Consider the following 19203-nt stretch of genomic DNA (forward strand, 5'->3'; position numbering starts at 1 on the left):
TGGCTTTGTAGAGCAGAACGGTAACTTTGTATTGTGTTCATTACCCAGGAATAGCACATGATTGACAGCTAGTGTGATACATTTGAGAGATAAATGAACCATCATGTTGCTTTTGGTTTGACTGCTCAGAGAGTGAGGAGAGACAGGGAGATGTGGGACTGCACAGATATGAAAAGAGTTTGCTGTAAAAACCATCGCACAAGAAGTTTATTAATGTTTCATCAGAAGTAAGAGTATCTAAGTAAGGTGCTCCAGTATTGTGCAGGGATTCCTGAACTAAAACTTGATTTGCATATTGAAGAAAACCCATAATATTCACATTCAGGATCCCCGGGAAGCAACACACACATAAATCTTGCTGAATTAACAGTGTGTACATGTGTTGCATTTTATGGTGCGACTGCAAGTTTGGAAAAGAGAAAGATGTAATTGTTAGCATTAATCTTGTGCTGCCCAGACTCACACAGAAAGATAACTGCACGAACATAACGCAGACACGCCGACACCGGGGACAACAGCAGGGACTCTGCTAAGCTAGCATCTACTTCACCTTGTACAGTCATCATTCATGTCACACTTAACACATGCCACCTGAGGCACGAGTGTGTTTTCAAGTGGCTGCCCACCCTTGGGTCATCTTAAAAGATCTAAATCACCACTGATAGCAGTTCCCATCTTTCTTTTTCAGACCTCCCACTCTTTGTCTCTCACAAGAACAGCGTGCGTGCGTGTGTGCGGTTGCAGTTCATGGATCATAAGTGCTGACAGTATACATCATTGCTTTGACTGGTCCATGTCTTTACGAAGGATTAATGTCTCTATCTTTAACACGCACACACAGAATTATACAGTTCTTCTTTCCCCTGCAGTAATGCCTCTTCAGAAACCAGAAAATATGTCATTGTTTCCTTTTACTAACATTACTAGTCTTCACACAGGATCAAGAAAACAGCACAAATGGAGAGTGTTTGGGTTTGGCCCTGGCTGCTTTAATGCAGTGTATGTGTGTGCTATTATTTGCCTGCTGCAGTGTAAATGTAGCGCTGGGTGCAACACCCCCCTCCCATCCCGACCCCTTTTACTCCAAAATAAGAGGAAGGGAGGAAAAAATAACACAGAAGATATTTTTATCCTAACTCTGTCGAGGCTTAGTCCTCTTCCTCTCCCTCTCCCGTCACACTTCTCTCCTTTCCATCTCTTTCCCTCAATCTCTCTTATCTTTATACTCTCACTTTTTATTTTTTCCGGTTGCTTCGTCTCCACTGTCTCCCCACCTCTGCACCCTCTGCTCGCATCCCCCCTAATGAATAGAGAGATTACTGGTATAGTGGAGGCGGGAAAGTGAGAGAAATTGGATCGCTTTACTATGATCTCAGTGCTACGGGGAGAGGAAACATTAGGTGGAGAATTGTTGAGGTGGGCAAAGTAATTGTCTGTGTGTGTGTGTGTGTGTGTGTGTGTGTGTGTGTGTGTGTGTGTGTGCGTGTGTGTGTGTGTGTGTGTGTGTGCGTGTGTGTGTGTGTGTGTGTGTGTGTGTGTGCGCACTGTGCAGGGATGCTCATATAGGGTTGTTTAGGGTCATCTTCCAGCGTATACACTCCAGCCTGTGTCTGTATCCTAGCAACACCCCATCAGGTCAACCTGTTTGATGGGCGTCGGCCCAAACCTGCCTGCAAACACACACACACACACAGTCTGCCCATCCTTTCGGCATCCTGTTGTCTTTGCTTCTCTACATTGATTTTCACATGAACGGCTGGTGACAGCAGTCATGATGATATTAATAATTAGAGTATGTGTATGGAATAGGAGGTTTTCTCAGTGGTGACTTGTTTTCTTTTAGCTTGTTGGAAAAGCTGATGGTTCAATAGAATTCTCAGAGCTTTAAAAGATGAAAAAAGCCGCACTAGACACTGTTTTTATGAACCTAAATCGCAAAGATTGGTTTCAGCTGAGATATTGCTCCGAGCAGTAAATTCGCAGTGTTCTCTTGAATTAAAGTTTAGCCCGCAGAATGGTCATTTTTTCACAGGGAAAGATAAATCAGGTTGTCTGAACAGCCTCACCTACTCCCTACCAGCTCTACAAGGAAATCATTTTCTTTACTGATTCACTTTACATGATGTGCTACTCACGTAGTCATATATTTCTAAGTTTTGACATTGTTGCATCAGAGTTACATCAGATCCTCTGTAGTAATGCTGCTGCTGTGTGTGTGTGTGTGTGTGTGTGTGTGTGTGTGTGTGTGTGTGTGTGTGTGTGTGTGTGTGCGTGTGTGTGTGTGTGTGTCTGCATCTCTTCCAGATAGATGGTTGCAAAGCGCAGAATGGGCTGTTGTCTAAAAGAGCAGCCTGGTATTGATTCCAGCATCTCTTCCTCTGCTGTAGTTGCACATAATTGGGTTCAGCGCTGCATCCCGTGTCCAATCAAATAGCTTAATACCTGGTTGCTTGCAGGCCAATCAGATTATTTTAATCACAAAAGCCACTCAATCCCCTTATCTCTAACTGATTTCATCTGAGCATTGAGTGGCTGTGTGTGTGTGTGTGTATGTGTGCATGTGTGTTAGCAGCAGCAATTTAAAGGGACATGTAGGTATTGGAAAATGTTCCCACACACGCACACACACACACAGACACAAATATTACACAGCCTTTTTCTCTATTATCTCTGTCACCATCCCTGTGACTTGGTATTGTAATTGGTCGAGACTGCTGGTCCGTGCGACATGCAAATGTGGGAGTCTATACATAACAGTTTCAATAATAGAATGAATTTAATTAACTTACTGTTAATTGAAAATTACAGTTTCATCCGGCAGATCATGTGTTGGTTAATATTATGCATGCCACTAAAGATATTAATCTAAATTGATACCATTTGTTTACCAATTAAATACTTTAAATTAGATAACACATTATTTAAAGTGTATTAGTTTACTTTAGTTGATTTATCTGCACAATAATTAAGATACAAAATGCATAGAACAATTCTAATTACAGTGAAGGAGAGGAAGGAAGCCAACAAGGCCCATTCAGAGTCCTCCTTTATTTATACAAATACAAAAAGAACAAGAACATTATAACTCAAAGATGAAACGAAACAACAAACGGACAAATAGGACACACGTTGAACAAAGAATAGCTATACACACAAAACACACAAGCAAGCATAAACAGTAGTAAAATAAGAGAAAAACAAACCTAGAATAAGTAAATATGTACAACCGATAGAAGCATTGTGCCATAAGGTTCAAGTTGAAATTAGAAATGTCTTTAATTCTAAATGTCTGAAGATAAAATAACCCAATTAAGAAATGTATCTGCGAGATCTTGTCTTCAACTCACGTATTTAAACATACTGTCACCAAAATGTCTTTATTTTACATTAGCATTAAACGTGTCAAAGCCCCATCAGTAGATACAACAGCACCACCTTCATACACTGCAGCGTGTGCCACCTGCACAATGTCGCACACGGCACGAGACGCCTCACCTGCAGCGCTCCGCTTTGGCTTTTCAAAGACGCGTCACGTGGCTCCGTGTTCCATTTCGAAGTTTCCCCCGTCGCCCCGGCCCCAGAATGAAGTAGAAGAGGAAGAAAAGAGGAGCTGTCTCCCTCTTGTTGTACATGACCCCTGACAGATGGAGTGAGGGAGACAGAGTGGGGAAAGACAGCCATGATTAATGTGGAGGCTGTGTGGACCCAAGAATATCTTCCCACTGCCCTCCATCTTAGCTAATGTGACCTGCCATATGGGTCACTCATTACAGCGTGTGCGTGTGTGTGGGTGGTGAGTGTTAGTATGGACAGACTATGGCTATATATGTCTGAAGCAATAAGCAATATACCCACTGCACTATATTACTGACATTTTTGTCAAATCTGAATAAATGTATCCTTTCTCGCAGCAATACGCTGACTTTCAACACCAAAGAGTCTGTGAATATTTTAGGATCGTAATACTAGTAGATTGTAAATGGACTTTTTCTCATGATAATGTAATTCAATTTCCCTTTTTTTGTGTTTCTCCTCGCCTTCATTCATTTCTTTCCTCCCCCCCCTTCTTTGTCTCCATCTCTCTTATATCTTCACCCACTGCCCCACTATTCCTCCTCCTCCTCCTCCTCCTCCTCCTCCTCCTGCTTTACTCCTCTCATGCTCAGGTACATGATGAATGTGACATGGGATGGCAGAGACTTGTCATTCACAGAAGACGGCTACCAGGAATTCCCAAAGCTGGTGGTCATTGTTCTCAACAAGGAGAGAGAGTGGGAGAAGGTAGGACCTACATCTGTGTGTATCTGGGTTGGTTTGTGAGTGTATGTGTGCGCAAACATGTGCACATATTCCTGCGAGTTCTTCCGGGCCGTATAGCTACCACTGAGCTCACCTAGGTCATATGTGCCATAATATTTGTGGGGTTTTTAGGCTTTATTCTACAATTACACACATATTCGATTATTTCTTTGTTGAAATATATTTCCTTAAGTGATTTTAACTCATCACAGTGAGGATTTTGCTCTAAACATGAAGACATACAAATTAAAGTATAGTGACGGTTAAGTTACTCTAAGTTACTGTTGGACTGATTTATGAATTTTGTTATATAGTATACCATATGTGTTATTTATAATACATACTTTACTGTAGTATACTCGTACTATAGTATCTATCTCACTACTTTATTCTACTTTATTCTATTTTATATCCCATACTATATTATGCTGATTTTTTTTACATTATATACTATGTTTTATATTAATACAGATAAAAACTAAGTATCATTACTCAATCATATTATATATTATATTATAACTTGCTGATTTTGCTGCTACTAATCACACCACTTTGTCACTCTTGCCGTTTAATTCTGACTTGTATTGCTCTTGTATAGCTTCTCTTTTTATTTCTCTCCTTAATTTTGTTTTATATATTTTTATTTCTTTATTTTTTACTTTCTCTATTTAACTGTTCTTATTTAGTCCTTGTGTCCTTGCGATAACTCTATTGGCCGATAATATCGACCTACTCAATGTATTGGTCAAACTCTATTACAAATATGTTTCCTTGTATCTTCCACGATTACTAACCGACACATTATGTCCTTAACTAACATAGTTCATGCATTGCAAACCTACGTAACACACTGTGGTTTGATAAGGATGTAGGTAGTCAGCACTGAACTGCAAAAACAGAACCAGCTGTAAGCGCTGAACACCAGTGTTAAAAAAAAAAAACCGACCTCATGCTGTCTCATCGTACTGCACTTAGTTGATCAATGAGCTCATTTACCAACAGGCCCATAGATTTAAACTGGTTAATGTGAGGAAGCTTCTATAAAGAAAATGGCGGAGTATTCTCACTGTTGTAATGGACTTTAAATGGCAGCCATGTATCTTTATACCTACATCTGGCTGCCTCGCACAGGCTTAGGGGGAGGCTGAGAGGAAAAGTTTGAGAGAACGATGGAAAAAGAGAGAGGTGTGGCTAAATGAAGGATTTAGATAAGGAAGAAAAGGAGATAGATTGTTATGTATTTTTGTCTTTTCATTCCCCTCTCTCCTGACATCGCCCCTATTTTTCATCTCCTTCCCACTGTCTCCTTCTCTCACGATATTGTATCTTTCCTTGCATCTCTCTTATTCCTCATTCCCTCTCTTCCGCACCTTCATCCCTCTTTCCCTTCCTTTTAACTTCTCCTTTTTGCTTCCATTTTTCATTTCATGTTCTCCTCCATCCCTTCCCCTTCCCTTCTTCCCCAGGCCAGATAATCTGTGCACTCCGTCTGTCTTTAGCTGTGATTGCTGTTGTGGTCTCTGATAGCACCTCAAACCACAGTTAATCAAAACCTAAGACCTCCGTTATTGAGGTGGCAAGGGGTCACTGCTCTTGCATGTGTACGTATGTGTGTCTGTATGTTTACCCTTCAACACTGGTTATTGGCAGAAACACTTTTCGAGAGACTTGTGCTTCGACCAATCTGGTTTTTATTCAGGTCACATCCGTGTGCGTGTTACAGTATTCGGTTTAGTTTGCCGCAATCCGCACAGTCTCCACCCAATCTTTGAGACTTGCTTTTTCATATTTCATAGTGACACACACACACACACACACACACACACACACACACACACACACACACACACGCACACACACACACACATATAAAAGACCCTTTGTTAGTGTGTTGAGGGGAGGTAGAGTGTGTTGTTGTAAACAGAGTGCCTGTGAAATTGATCAGTACCACTTGACTGGTGCAGAGAAAGAGACTGAAAGCAAGAGAGAGACACGGAGACTCAAAGTGGGAACATAATTGGGAGCTGCTTTCACTCTCTCTCTCTCTCTCGCTCTCTCTTTCCCTCCCTCCCTCCCTCCTACTGGTGCAGCCGTCCCACCCATGCGCCAGAAATCAGCGAGACACACACACACACACATATAGTGAGATAAAGAGAGAGAGAAAGACTTCCATGATGATCAAGAGATTAAAATTCAGTAACTGCACTAAAATATGGATATGCACTAAAAATATAAAATGTGTCCCCTTGAGGAAGAAACAGGGAGAGGAATGTGTAGAGATACAGAGCGATAAAGAAAGATGGGTATGAAATAACGAGAGCAAATGAGCACGGGAAAAAGAGACACAAAGAGATAGAGAGGTGGAACTAAGCCACCAGCATAGTTTCCGCTTTTGTTCCCGCCCACTCCAGGTGTGTAGCGTCTACACCTGCTGTTCTCTGCAACACACACAAACACATGCTTTCAGCACACAGAGTTGGTTAGATGATATGTTTTTGACTTTTTAGGAAGAGCCACTTTTGAAATTGCTACACCTGTTTTGTTGGATGTGTACTGTATGTTGTTTGGATTTTTTTTTTTTGGAGGATTATGTAATCGCCAGGGAACGCTATTCAAAAGAAGTGCAGACTGCAGCAAATCATGCGGGTATATTTGACTGGATTAGAAGGCTGGATCCAGTGTGGCGTTATGGGGGATTTATGCAAAATTAGGCTTTTATCTGGGGAAGAAATGTGGTGTAACAACTGAACAGATGTAGTAGCAAAAAATAATGACAATTCAGATGGATGCGGTCCTGCCTGGAGTGGCATATTTAAGCACCCACCATGCACTAGTGTGTAACAAAGATGGTGCATGCTATGCTTTTTTTGTGTAATCACAAAAGGCTAATTAGTTGTAATGATGCTGCATTCAGGGGAATATATCCATTTAGTATTGAATGTTTTAAAGGAGCTTGCTTTACTTTGAGGATAAAGGCTACACACATACAATTATTTTCACCTCCACCTTATTAAGATGTGCATTGTACGTTATGCTTTGCTGAGTGTTATGGCTCTATCACCGATGAAACTCATTAAAAACACTTTTAATGACGTTTAGAGAAGACTAAGATTCTACCGCCATGCTATCAAAGTTACCTCGACATACAGTAGCTGTACCAAAGTCATTGGAATTCCTCCACAGGGGAACAAATTGACTTAACAAAATTTGAATCGGAAGAGACCAACATGAGATTAAAATGAATGTATTTGTTGCACAAAGACGTGAAATAATAAACTTGTAGATGAGCTGAGCGAGTCAAAGTCCTGGAGGCTGATGATGGTTGAAAGGAGCTTTCCTGAAAATAATAGACTTTATCCAACTGTGGAGAAATACATAGATACGTATTCATTGACTCCTGGGCTCTGAAAGTGTAAAGCGGTAAAGTAAAAAAAAAAACACCATGTCACGGTTGGTGTAGCTTTGAGGAAGCTTTTGAATCAAAAGACATGGCAGAACTGATAATGTTTGCTCATTTCATTCACAGTTACAGTATAATCTCAACGACTGAATGAGGAAAGTGTATTTACCGATCAGAACCAGGATGTTATGTTTTATTCCTGCTGAGTATATGGAGTGTGTAAATTGCTTCAGGAACTGCTGCAGTGTTAGCAGACAGTTCACAAAATAATTATTACAGACAGCATGGGATTTGTGCTTGGAGAATCACAATATGGAGACAAGACGCACACAAAAAAAGCCCACGTGCATAGACACACACACTTCAAAATCAACACATACACTCCACCCGGGCCTGACTATTGTCTGAATCTTTATAAAAGCGCTCTACTTCAAGGAAAGATGTCTAAATCCATGGATGCGGTTTTCTCTCACTCTTCCACTCCGTCATCAACGCTCTCTCTCTGCCCTTATTTTTCACACACACACACACACACACAGACACACACACACACACACACACACACACACACACACATGCACATGCATTATCACACATGCACGCAGACACACACACATATAAACAGAGCGGGAGCAGAATCCATTTACCCCAACATAATTTTCTCTGACAGGGGTCACAAATACTGTTTTATGACTGAATGGGTTTCTCCACGCTATTAGGAACTGATTCTCCCATAATGCAACTTGCCACAGCGATATCTCTCCCAGTGAGACTGGCGCAGAGAAGGTGATCATCTGTAAGAGCAGTGACACCCATTTTTCTTCATTCTCTCTAACTTGTTCGGCCGGCCTCTGGTTCATTGTAGCCCGTGAGTGTGTATTAGTGTGTCTGTGAGTGAAAGAATGAGAGAAAGAGAAAAAGGGAGCAGTGTGAACTCGATGAAATAGGGAGCAAGACATGCAGGTGCAAAGAGCAACCCCTTTCAAAATAAAGATAAATAAGCTGAAGAGGAAAACAGAGAGAGAAAGAGAACAAAGAGAGAATATAAAAGAGGATGGCAGGTTTGAGGTGACAAAAGAAAGAGTAGTAGATGGAACAGAAGATGAATTTCCAGAAAAAAAGAAAAGAGAAATACAGTTCTTCTGGGGCGGAGTGCCATCTCATAGCCAAGTGGCTCTGAATTTGTCGCAGGGTGATGGTGTGATAGCATTGCCACCATTGGGATGTCATGTTATAATGCGATAATCCCACAGGCCCTATCATCATAACCTCCCACTGGCCTCGCTGTCACATTACACACATACACACACACACACACGCACAAGCACACGCACACAGAAGCACACACACACGCACACACACACACACACACACACACACACACACACACACACACACACACACACACACACACACACACACACACACACACATGCACTCCTTTTCTACGTATTGTGTGTGTGTGTGTGTGTGTTTAATATATCTGGTATTTCATACAAGGAGATTCAGCATTCTGCTGTGCCTGGCCGGTCGATAGAGAAAATCCTCCCTGGGCGCTAATTTATAACCCTCTTTCTTTAATTAGAGAAAAGAAGAGACAGAGAAGAAGAGGGAAGAGGAGAGCAGGAGGACAAGATATCAGAAGTGCTGCTGTAGTCAGCGTATTCTTCCCCTCCTCCTCCTCCTTCTCTTTCCCTCTCATTTCTTTCAACCATCTTCTGAGTAGAACATTTGTCTCTCCCTCAAAATGTTTGTTGCATCCGACCAAATCAGGACCAATCCTCAGAAGCTTAATTTAATGATTGAATGGGTCAATCAGACTTAAGTTGGAAGTCCATTTAAAACTTAATTGTGTTACCTTAAAGGTGCAACATGTAGTAAAACTAAACATATTAGATCATAGGACTATTTGCCAGAATCTCTTCATTTCTGTGACACAAGTCCTATTTCTCTAATTATGCACCAATTCCCCCACACTTTTACATTGCTAATTCCATTTTCTACTATATCTCCCTACCTCTTTAATTAACACACAGACACAGACACACACACACTCACGTGTGTAGCTACAAGCATGCACTCACTCACTTGTGAAATGCAAAACAGCTGGGCTAAGACAGATAGACAAATGCGGCCGTTCCCTGGAGAGTGAAGGTGACACACAAGAAATGGCACACATTCCACCTCAGCATACCGTCCTGCCCCTACACACACACAGACACACACACACACACACACACACACACACACACACACACACACACACACACACACACACACTCTCCCTCGTAGAGATGTAGCCGACAGCAGAGTGAGCTGTTGACAGTGGTGCCGACTAAGAGCGGAGAAAAGACTCTAATCCCTGTCAGAGGATAGAAAACCACTCAAAGCTAAACAATTAAAATGCTAATTTCACTTCCTCCTCTCTGCTCGCTTGTTAATGACATACATGCAGGCTAAGCAACAACATGTGTGTGTGGGGGGCGGCCAGCCACTGTCCAATATGACAGGTTCAAAAGGTGATATTATGCTTAGGCTATATTATGTGTCTTATGCGTGTGTGACAGTGCAAAGTGTTTTTTTTTATATTCTATTTTCTCCATACACGAATAAAACACACATTTACAGTATCTTAGCCTGTCTATATTTGTTAATGCCTTACACCAGTGGTTTTCAACCTTTCTGTGGCCAAGGCACACCAAAGACCAAGCCAAAATCTCAAGGCACACCTGTATTCATATCTGGGCAAAATACCCTCTATAACAGTGTTTCTCGAACAGGTTTGTGCGAGGGGGTGGGGGGTGCGTAGGTCACTCCCTTTCCTCCGCTCTGTAGGTGTCTGCGGGTGGAGGGAATGTGAATGCGCAAGGCAGGAAGAAAACAAAAAACTTTAATTTCAGGGCGCGCGGGGTTATGTTGGGGGAATATATATGTATGCTGCTGGAGCTCCGGTGCAAGTGCTGTTGGAAAAAATTGATAAAAAAAAAAAAAAATTGGATAATTTCCCACGGCACACCTGACACTAGTGTGCCGCGGCACAGTGGTTGAAAATCATTGCTTTACACATCCACACATTTACGCCCTTAATGAGTGTGCAATATACAAACAACTCAGATATTCCACTCTACACTACAGCAGTGTTGCTGTGTGAGCTGAGGAGAGAGACCAGAAGAAAGACAGACGTTTGAAATGAGGGAAAGAGTGAGAGCGAGGTTTTTGCCATTTTCTGGCTCCTGTAACATTAATAATTGAGAGTTGAGCAAAGCCTTGCTGCCTGCTGCTGTCTCTTTCTCTCTGCCTCCTCCATCTGACACAAACATGTGTAAAATATCCTACGCACGCACACGCACACGCACTCACACACACACACACACACACACACACACACACACACACAAACACAGTGTAGGTGGGCATAGAGCATCCATATGGGAATCTGTAACATCACAGCTCTGAAAGTCATAGTGCTATCGTACTTGCACATGACCTGTTTCTTTCTCCTATATGTTTGCATTAATACTCATACTCTACTGCAGGGGTGTCAAACATGCGGCCCGGGGGCCAAAACCGGCCCGCCAGAGGGTCCAATCCAGCCCGCGGGATGACTTTGCAAAGTGTAAAAATGTGTTATAAATTATAAAGTAAAATACTGTTCTAGATACCTGTGACAAAATGTTTTGTGCCTTTGTACAGACACTGTGATCTGTAAGTTGTAATGCACATGTGTAAATGATAAACTGAGGCATATTGTGCTGCATGTGGCCCCTGAACTGAAATGAGTTTGACACCCCTGCTCTACTGTATGTCCCAGTGTGTGCATTGTGTCATGTATCCTTACACACCATGCTTTTAATCTGTTGTGTTGTACCCACTGTCATACAGGTAGTCACCTTCATTCCTGTCTGTGAACATGTGTACTGATTTCAATGTTTTTGTGCTAAAAAAGCAACATTATGTAACATTACGAGGAAATGTTAACGTGTGTCTACATTTGTAATCCTCTCCACTTCCTGTCTGCTTTGACTTATTGGGCAACAGATTACAGCAGTTATAAGAAACCACCAGGTAAAGAAAGGTAACACACTGTATTTCTCCTGCCATGTTATGATCACTGCAGTGGACATAATGTTCCCACCACTTCCACTTCCTGTTTACTTGTAAACATTAAATCTGAGGGCAACAGACTTGCCGAGTAGTTAGAGACACTGTCTTTTCAATGTGAGGTTATGGGTCTAAACCCAACAACTGTTACAGAAAGTGGCTGATTCTCAAACTGCTCACTAATTGTAAAGTATTGGATGAGATCCACACCCTGACAATAATGACTAAAATGTTAGTAAAAAAAAAAAAAATCTCCTAGTTTTTAAGTGACTTAACAATCTTGATGAGCTTTACTCATTTATCATCTTGTCTCCTCTCCTTCCTTCCAGATGGGGAAACTGGACAACCGCAGCCTGACACTTAAGTACCCAGTATGGCCGCGCTTCAACTCCTTAGGTGATGCTGAGCTCGACGACAACCACCTGTCCATCGTCACGTTGGAGGAGAAACCTTTTGTTATCGTGGAGGACGTAGAAAGGCTCACCGGCACCTGCATGAGGAACTCCGTGCCCTGCAGAAAGCATATTAAAGAGTAAGTCGGTCATCTTTCTATCCAGCTAGCAATGTTGATCTCGTCGCAAATCACCTGATAGTTCCAGGTTTAATGGTCTGACGACTGGTTTAGATGTGACTCCGTGTACACAATTGAGTGAGAGACGAGACTCAGATAAATAGACTATAGCATGTACGCTTTTTAAATCTGGGTCTCCTAAATAAAAAGGGTTCTGTTTAAAAATGCGGAGGTTTGTACAGGCGGTCCCGTCTCGCGCTAGTGACGATTCTCTCTGACGAATCAATGGTCTGCAGTGTTATGACTCCACCTTCTAGTAGAGCCTCAGCTCACTTAGAACCTCGGCCGAGGTGATACAAAAACAAAACTACCAGGTATTATCCACAACCCTTGCTCATGGCAAGTGGAGTTGAGTAGTGCCAGGCTGTACCAAGCCGTGGAAATGCGGCAATAGTCAACAACTATCCATTTCAAAGCTAAGCAACTATGAGCAAGACATTTAAATGCAATGTGTGGAAATAAGCGAATTACTGTTTCAGGTTCTATAGGCATGAAAGAAATCCACTAAATATTAACTACTATCAAGGCTTCAAGACTCTAACAATTAATGTCCAACACAATGACCCTGACGGAAATAGACTGTAGTCTCCACGTGATGCAGTCTTCTAACTCACTAATTGATGCGTAATTGTGTATGAAAATGGGACTTAATATTACAGAAAATCCAGATAATATCAGTGTGTTGTATAATCACAAGGTGGCAAAAATGACATCATCCATTTTCCATTTCCTTCAGCACAGTGGCTGTGTTGCTCTCTCTATCTCCCGCTCCTCTCATGAGCACGGGAAGAGGTGCAGTGTGCGATCTATGCAGCAGCTTCTTTCCTCCCCCTGAAAATGGAGGCGACTGCTGAACTCAGCAATTTACTTCCTGCCTTACCAATTTTCTCTCTAACTCCCAAATATTGCTAGCCCCTTGCTATATTAGGTTCCTAAAGGATACACACACAGTGAGAGTGGCTTAGGGCGCGTATGTGTGTGTGTCACCGAGTGGCTTGAGTGCTGCTGAATCAAAGCATGTAATTGGTTTGTAGATAATTTAATATTATTTCTCTCCACTGAAACACACACACACACACGGACACACTTACAGTAAGATTGGCATGTACACTACACACTTTTTGTCTGTCTTGCGTACAAAGTTACTGACTATAACTACTACACAAGCGCACACACACACAAACACACACAGACACAACGCTGATTAAGCAGTAATAGGGTCCCAGGGAAGAGGCCAACAGAGATTTTCATCCAGCATGACTGTGAAGTAGGGCGGAGGATAAAGCATCTCCAAGGAGGAAAACAAACACACACACACACACACACACACACACACACACACACACACACACACACACACACACACACACACACACACACACACACACACACACAAGTTTATATACGCTTTCTGTTGCCACATGTCCACTCACTCACAGGCCAATGCATCCGGGCGCATTCCTCCCTCCCACAGCGCAATTCCCTCTCAAACATCCGTAGTGTCCATTTGGAGAAAGAGGGATAGATGGAGGGAAGGGAAGAGGCAGAGTGAGAGGAGTCATGGCGGGGTTGGATCGGGGTATGGAGGACCATCCATGCATGCAGAACCACAAATTCAGTCATCCAGGCTAGGCCTAAGAACAAGCCATGCTCACACTCGACACACACAGTCACACACATACCCAAACCGGCCTCTCTGGAGACCCCTCAGGCCCTGTAGTGTTTCTATATCAAGTTGTCCAGGGAAACTTCACAAACAGCCTCCATAACATCACATGTTCTCACTGCCTGAACTGTACTAAATGGGAACACTTTGTTCAAGGACGCAGCTATTACAGTTCAGGCCTATATGCTTGCCATGTCACTGCCCCCGCCATCTGAAGCTGACAGAGACTTGACTCAGTTGTCTTAGTTTCCTTTATTATTATTATTATTATTATTATTATTATTATTATTATTATTATTATTATTATTATTATTATTATCACCGCTCTAATTAGGACTTGGTAAAGTTATTGAATGCTTTTAAAGGCACACATATGGCATGCATACAGAACCACAAGCCACTACCTTTTTTACTTATTGGATGTGTTGTATAACTGTCACCATTGTTTCTGTGTGCTAAAAATAATGCTGCACTAAAAGGGGTTAAATATTGCATTAGGAGTTATTTCAAAAGTCTGTATTTTAGATTGAGGAGGAAACAAAACCCATATCACTTCTCTGCAAGTGAAACTGCCGGGTTTAGTTGACACATGGTATGTTTGAAGAGGCTTAGATGTAGATTTGCTTCTTAATTTAATTTAAAATCAGCTCTAACAGCTGCTATGAAGGATATCAAGTTATACCCGTAGAAAATCACCCTGCGTGATTGCACAACAATTCACAAAAAGTCATTCACAACTGCTGAGAGATCAGCGCCTGGCTTTTTCAAAAAGAACATTTTGAAACTATTAGACCATAAAAAAGTGAATTACTTTCCAGTCTGAAGACATGAAAGGATTCCACTTGGGGTAACGTTCATTTGACAGATCGATGGCGACTAGCGAGGGTAACACTGGAGTTGACACTTGGGGCAAGAATTGGCTAATGTTTTTCTGGCACTAGAGAATTCCGACAAAGTGTCAGAGTTTCCGCTCTGAAGTGAACTGCAGAGTCACGACCGGATGTGTTTTCTCTCTCTCTCTCTCTCTCTCTCTCTCTCTCTCTCTCTCTCTCTCTCTCTCTCTCTCTCTCTCTCTCTCCTTCAAGTTCGTGTCCAAGTTGTTGTTAAACTAAAGGACGAGGTTATCTTCACCTAATTAGCACACATCTAAAAGTTAAATGAGAGTCCCAGGTGGCTGAAAGTTGATGTGTGCTCCTGTGTGCTTGAACACTGTCTGAACTCTCCTGCTCTCAAATTCATATACACAGATGGTACAAGGCTTGCAGATGCAGTGCCGTCATAAACCTCCCTCTCTAGAGAGACAGAGAGGTAGAAGGAGAGAGGCAGCATATTTTTTTTTGTTAAGTCTTCTGATGTCATTCATGAATAGAACGACCTGAACTTAAAGGTGAAAAAGTCCCAGGGTGATGTGAGTGCATTGGTGCATTCATACAGTATAAATGTAACAAGTAGAATGGAAAGAGAAGCAAACCGTGCTTTGTTTGTTTTTACCCCAAAGAGAAGTTACTGACAAGTCTTCACTCATACATGGTTTATAAAGGGGAAAATAAAAGATGAAATCAATAAGAAAAACTTGGTTACGAAATGTTGCTTTCTGTGACATGTTTCTGTCATTTTCTGTAGCAGACACAAAACCGCAGTTGCCAATTAGTTGCTGTTCAAAATCATGCGCTAATGATGTGTGTGTTTTGTTTTGTGTTTCTGTAGCAACACAACAGAGGCTGGTGGGACATACATCAAGAAGTGCTGCAAAGGCTTCTGCATCGATATTCTAAAAAAGATTGCTAAATATGTGAAGTTCACCTATGACCTGTACCTGGTGACCAATGGCAAGCATGGCAAGAAGATAAACAATGTCTGGAATGGGATGGTGGGAGAAGTAAGAGAAGCTCAGTTTATTTTTTGTGTATGTGTATTAAGGAAGTAGCGCAAACTATTGAACTGCTTTTTTGTCTTTTGCTAGTCTTGAATGTACTGTAGGAAAGTGCAGGAGCATGTCATGATGTATAAGAGTATTGAGTATTCACTTTTAGTTTGTAATGCCTCTGAAATGTAAGCCAGGGCTGAGAGGAAATTAGAGATGTCTGTATGACAGGATATTCCTGGTCCTTATGTTCCAAAAAAAGCTTTAGCTGTTGACTTTGAAAAACTTTCAGAGGATAGTGGAAAAAAAACATTTTCAGCTATGAGCCTTTGGCACCAACTGTAAATGCTTGGAAAGTAAACAAATCTTAGCTGCTCCTGCAGAAAAGTGTTTTGCATATCTTTAATTGCCAGCTTCAACTTGAAGGTAAAGTCCCAGAGTTCTTTTTAGGAGTGTTAACTTTATTGCTGTCTTTATTTATTTTTTCATGGCAGACTTTAGTCACTGATTTGAAGTTCATCTGGGATTCATCTTATTTAGCAGCGACCCCTGCTTTACGTATTGATGTTAAGGTTCAGACTGGGATTACAATAAACTTTATTCATGTGCAGTCAATACAATTAATATACTCTGGGGTAGATTTAGAAGGTGGTTTATAGATTTTACAGTATTAAAATAAAAATAAAAATAAAAAGATAATGTTAATACATGTAGTTAACATGGGATCTTTCAGTATCAAGTCTGAACTGGGATCTGCAATGACTGACTTGTCCTGTGGAAAATCAGTAAATGCCACAATGACTAAACATGTTTCTTATTCTCTTCCTGTCTCCCCCTTCTTGATCATTTCCCCTTTTACTTTATGATTTATCCATAATCCTTCTCCTACTTCCTCCCATTTCCCCTACTCTTTATGCATCTTCTGTTTTTCACCATATCTTTCTCCTCCCCCCTTAACATCCATATCTTCCTCTCTCCCTGTCTCTCTTCCTTCATCCTTAATCACCCACTCTCCTCACCCATCCATCCATCCATTTCTCCCTCCCTTTAACGCTGCGGCCCTCCCTCTCCTCCGCCTTTAAAGGTGGTCTATAAGAAAGCCGTCATGGCCGTCGGTTCTCTGACGATCAATGAGGAGCGTTCTGAGGTCATCGATTTCTCCGTCCCATTCGTGGAAACCGGGATCAGTGTCATGGTCTCCCGTAGCAATGGAACAGTCTCCCCTTCAGCCTTTCTCGGTAACTGTCACCGAATAACTGTTGCGCTTTGTTGTTTGACTCGGGAAAGATGGAGAGGAAGATCTGTCTTGTTTGCTTTTTCAGTTTGTGTGAGTGTAGAAGGGTATTTGTTTTGAGTGTGTGTGTGTGTGTGTGTGTGTGTGTGTGTGTGTGTGTGTGTGTGTGTGTGTGTGTGTGTGTGTTCTGTGATACACAGAGCTGACAACACAATGCAGCTCTGTTACACAGCTGTCAATACTTGCTCTTTCATCGGTGGGATTTAGCTCGACTCCAGCTTCCTGCCACAATGACTCTCACTTACCTGAGAGGGATTTAACCGCAGGATTTTAAATCGAGTGACCATGGATATCCCTGTTTTGGCTGCTCAGTCACGTTCATTTGATGCATAGTGCTTGTGCATCCAAGTTCCTACACACAAAGGCACACACAAGCATAAAAGTGAACAGACAAACATACACACAGGTACACACCCTGACATGTGTGCAGCATGCAGTTACTGCTGTGAAAGTGGCAATTATAAGGGCTTATCAGGAATACCCAATAATGGCTGCTTGCCAGCACGTACACACTTGCACACAGACGGTGTGCGGCCCTGTGCCAGCAGTGCTCTCCCATACATTAGAGAGGAGTTTAATCTCTGCGCTAGTGTTGTGAGCTTCGAGGGAGGACAGGAGTGCTGACACTAGGGCTTCCTATACTGCGCGCCTCTTGACACTGTCAAATAGGAGGTGTGCCATTGTATATGCAAGTGTGTGTGTGTGTGTGTGTGTGTGTCGGAGGGGCGGGGGGGCATGCAGGTGTCAGCGTGTTGGCCATGCAGTTTTTTCCTCTATGTGTGTGTATCTGTGATTGATTTATTCATTCAGTTCATGGAAAGACAGAAAGTGATTGAGCAAGAATCAAAAAAAGTGATGTGTTAGATATAAAAAATGTAATCCAACATGTCTTAATACTTCCATCGTTGTATTTCTTTTTTCCTCTCTCTCTCTCTCTCTTTCTCTCTCTCAGAGCCATTCAGTGCATCAGTATGGGTGATGATGTTTGTGATGCTCCTACTGGTCACTGCAATGGCTGTCTTTATGTTTGAGTACATCAGTCCTCTTGGATTTAACAGAAACCTGGCACAGGGAAGAGGTACGCATGACCATGAACACACATATGAAAGCATTCTTATCTATCCAATTTACATGTTCTTTTCTTCCTCTAAACTATCTGTCTCACTCCTCTTTTTCAGACCCTCACGGCCCTTCTTTCACCATGGGCAAGGCCGTTTGGCTGCTGTGGGGTCTGGTCTTCAACAACTCTGTGCCAGTGCAGAACCCAAAAGGAACTACCAGTAAGTTCATAGTGTCCGTGTGGGCCTTCTTTGCTGTCATCTTCCTGGCCTCCTACACTGCCAACCTGGCTGCCTTCATGATCCAGGAGGAGTTTGTCGACCAAGTCACCGGGCTCTCCGACAACAAGGTAATACACGACATTTAGGAGTTTGTTCCTTTGACCGGCTGCATGGTGGTTTGTTTGTCAATTAAGAAGTTAGTTTTGTAAGTAATAACCCACCCACACTTTTACACTGGGAATAATATACATGTTAGCATAATATTTTGGATTCCTGCTGTTTTTCAAATTCCAGCGAGGGTAGAAAAACAAACTTATGCTGCTTAATACACATTTTTATTGAACATTTATTCCAACTTTAATGCACTCCTAAAGGCTCAAACTTACATGTTTTACAGCCATGAATGCAAATTGTTATGCATACTTTTTAGTTATAAGTCACAAAGTGGACACTTATTTGCATGACATTTCATATAGTGTTTCAAGTGCACTCTACATGTAATTTACAATGTTACCGGTAACATCCGTCTTTGTATAGGACAAGGGCAGAACATCTATTAATATATATCAGAAATAAGAAATTCCTTAGACATTTGGATCCATAATGCAAGTATTTGGAATTGTGTTTGGATGTACATGCTCATGCCATTCAGAGTTGTCATGTGTACTGTGGATATCGAGCAATGTTTAGTTTGAGGTGAAATTTTCCACACACATCCACAGACATTT

The 19203-nt window shown here is 41.9% G+C and overlaps 1 protein-coding gene across 1 annotated transcript in view; it reads left to right on the forward strand.

Moving 5' to 3' along the window:
* The window catches only part of grin2aa (glutamate receptor, ionotropic, N-methyl D-aspartate 2A, a), a 140425-nt gene that overhangs the window by 97915 nt on the left and 23307 nt on the right, over positions 1-19203 (forward strand). The window contains exons 5-10 of the mRNA XM_029437502.1: positions 4167-4281; positions 12130-12332; positions 15745-15916; positions 16986-17139; positions 18148-18273; positions 18374-18603. Of these exons, the coding sequence (XP_029293362.1) occupies positions 4167-4281; positions 12130-12332; positions 15745-15916; positions 16986-17139; positions 18148-18273; positions 18374-18603 (1000 nt within the window). The remainder of the gene's footprint in view (positions 1-4166; positions 4282-12129; positions 12333-15744; positions 15917-16985; positions 17140-18147; positions 18274-18373; positions 18604-19203) is intronic.

The sequence above is a fragment of the Cottoperca gobio genome, chromosome 8 (assembly GCF_900634415.1).
Source record: "Cottoperca gobio chromosome 8, fCotGob3.1, whole genome shotgun sequence".
In the NCBI taxonomy this organism is placed as follows: domain Eukaryota; kingdom Metazoa; phylum Chordata; class Actinopteri; order Perciformes; family Bovichtidae; genus Cottoperca; species Cottoperca gobio.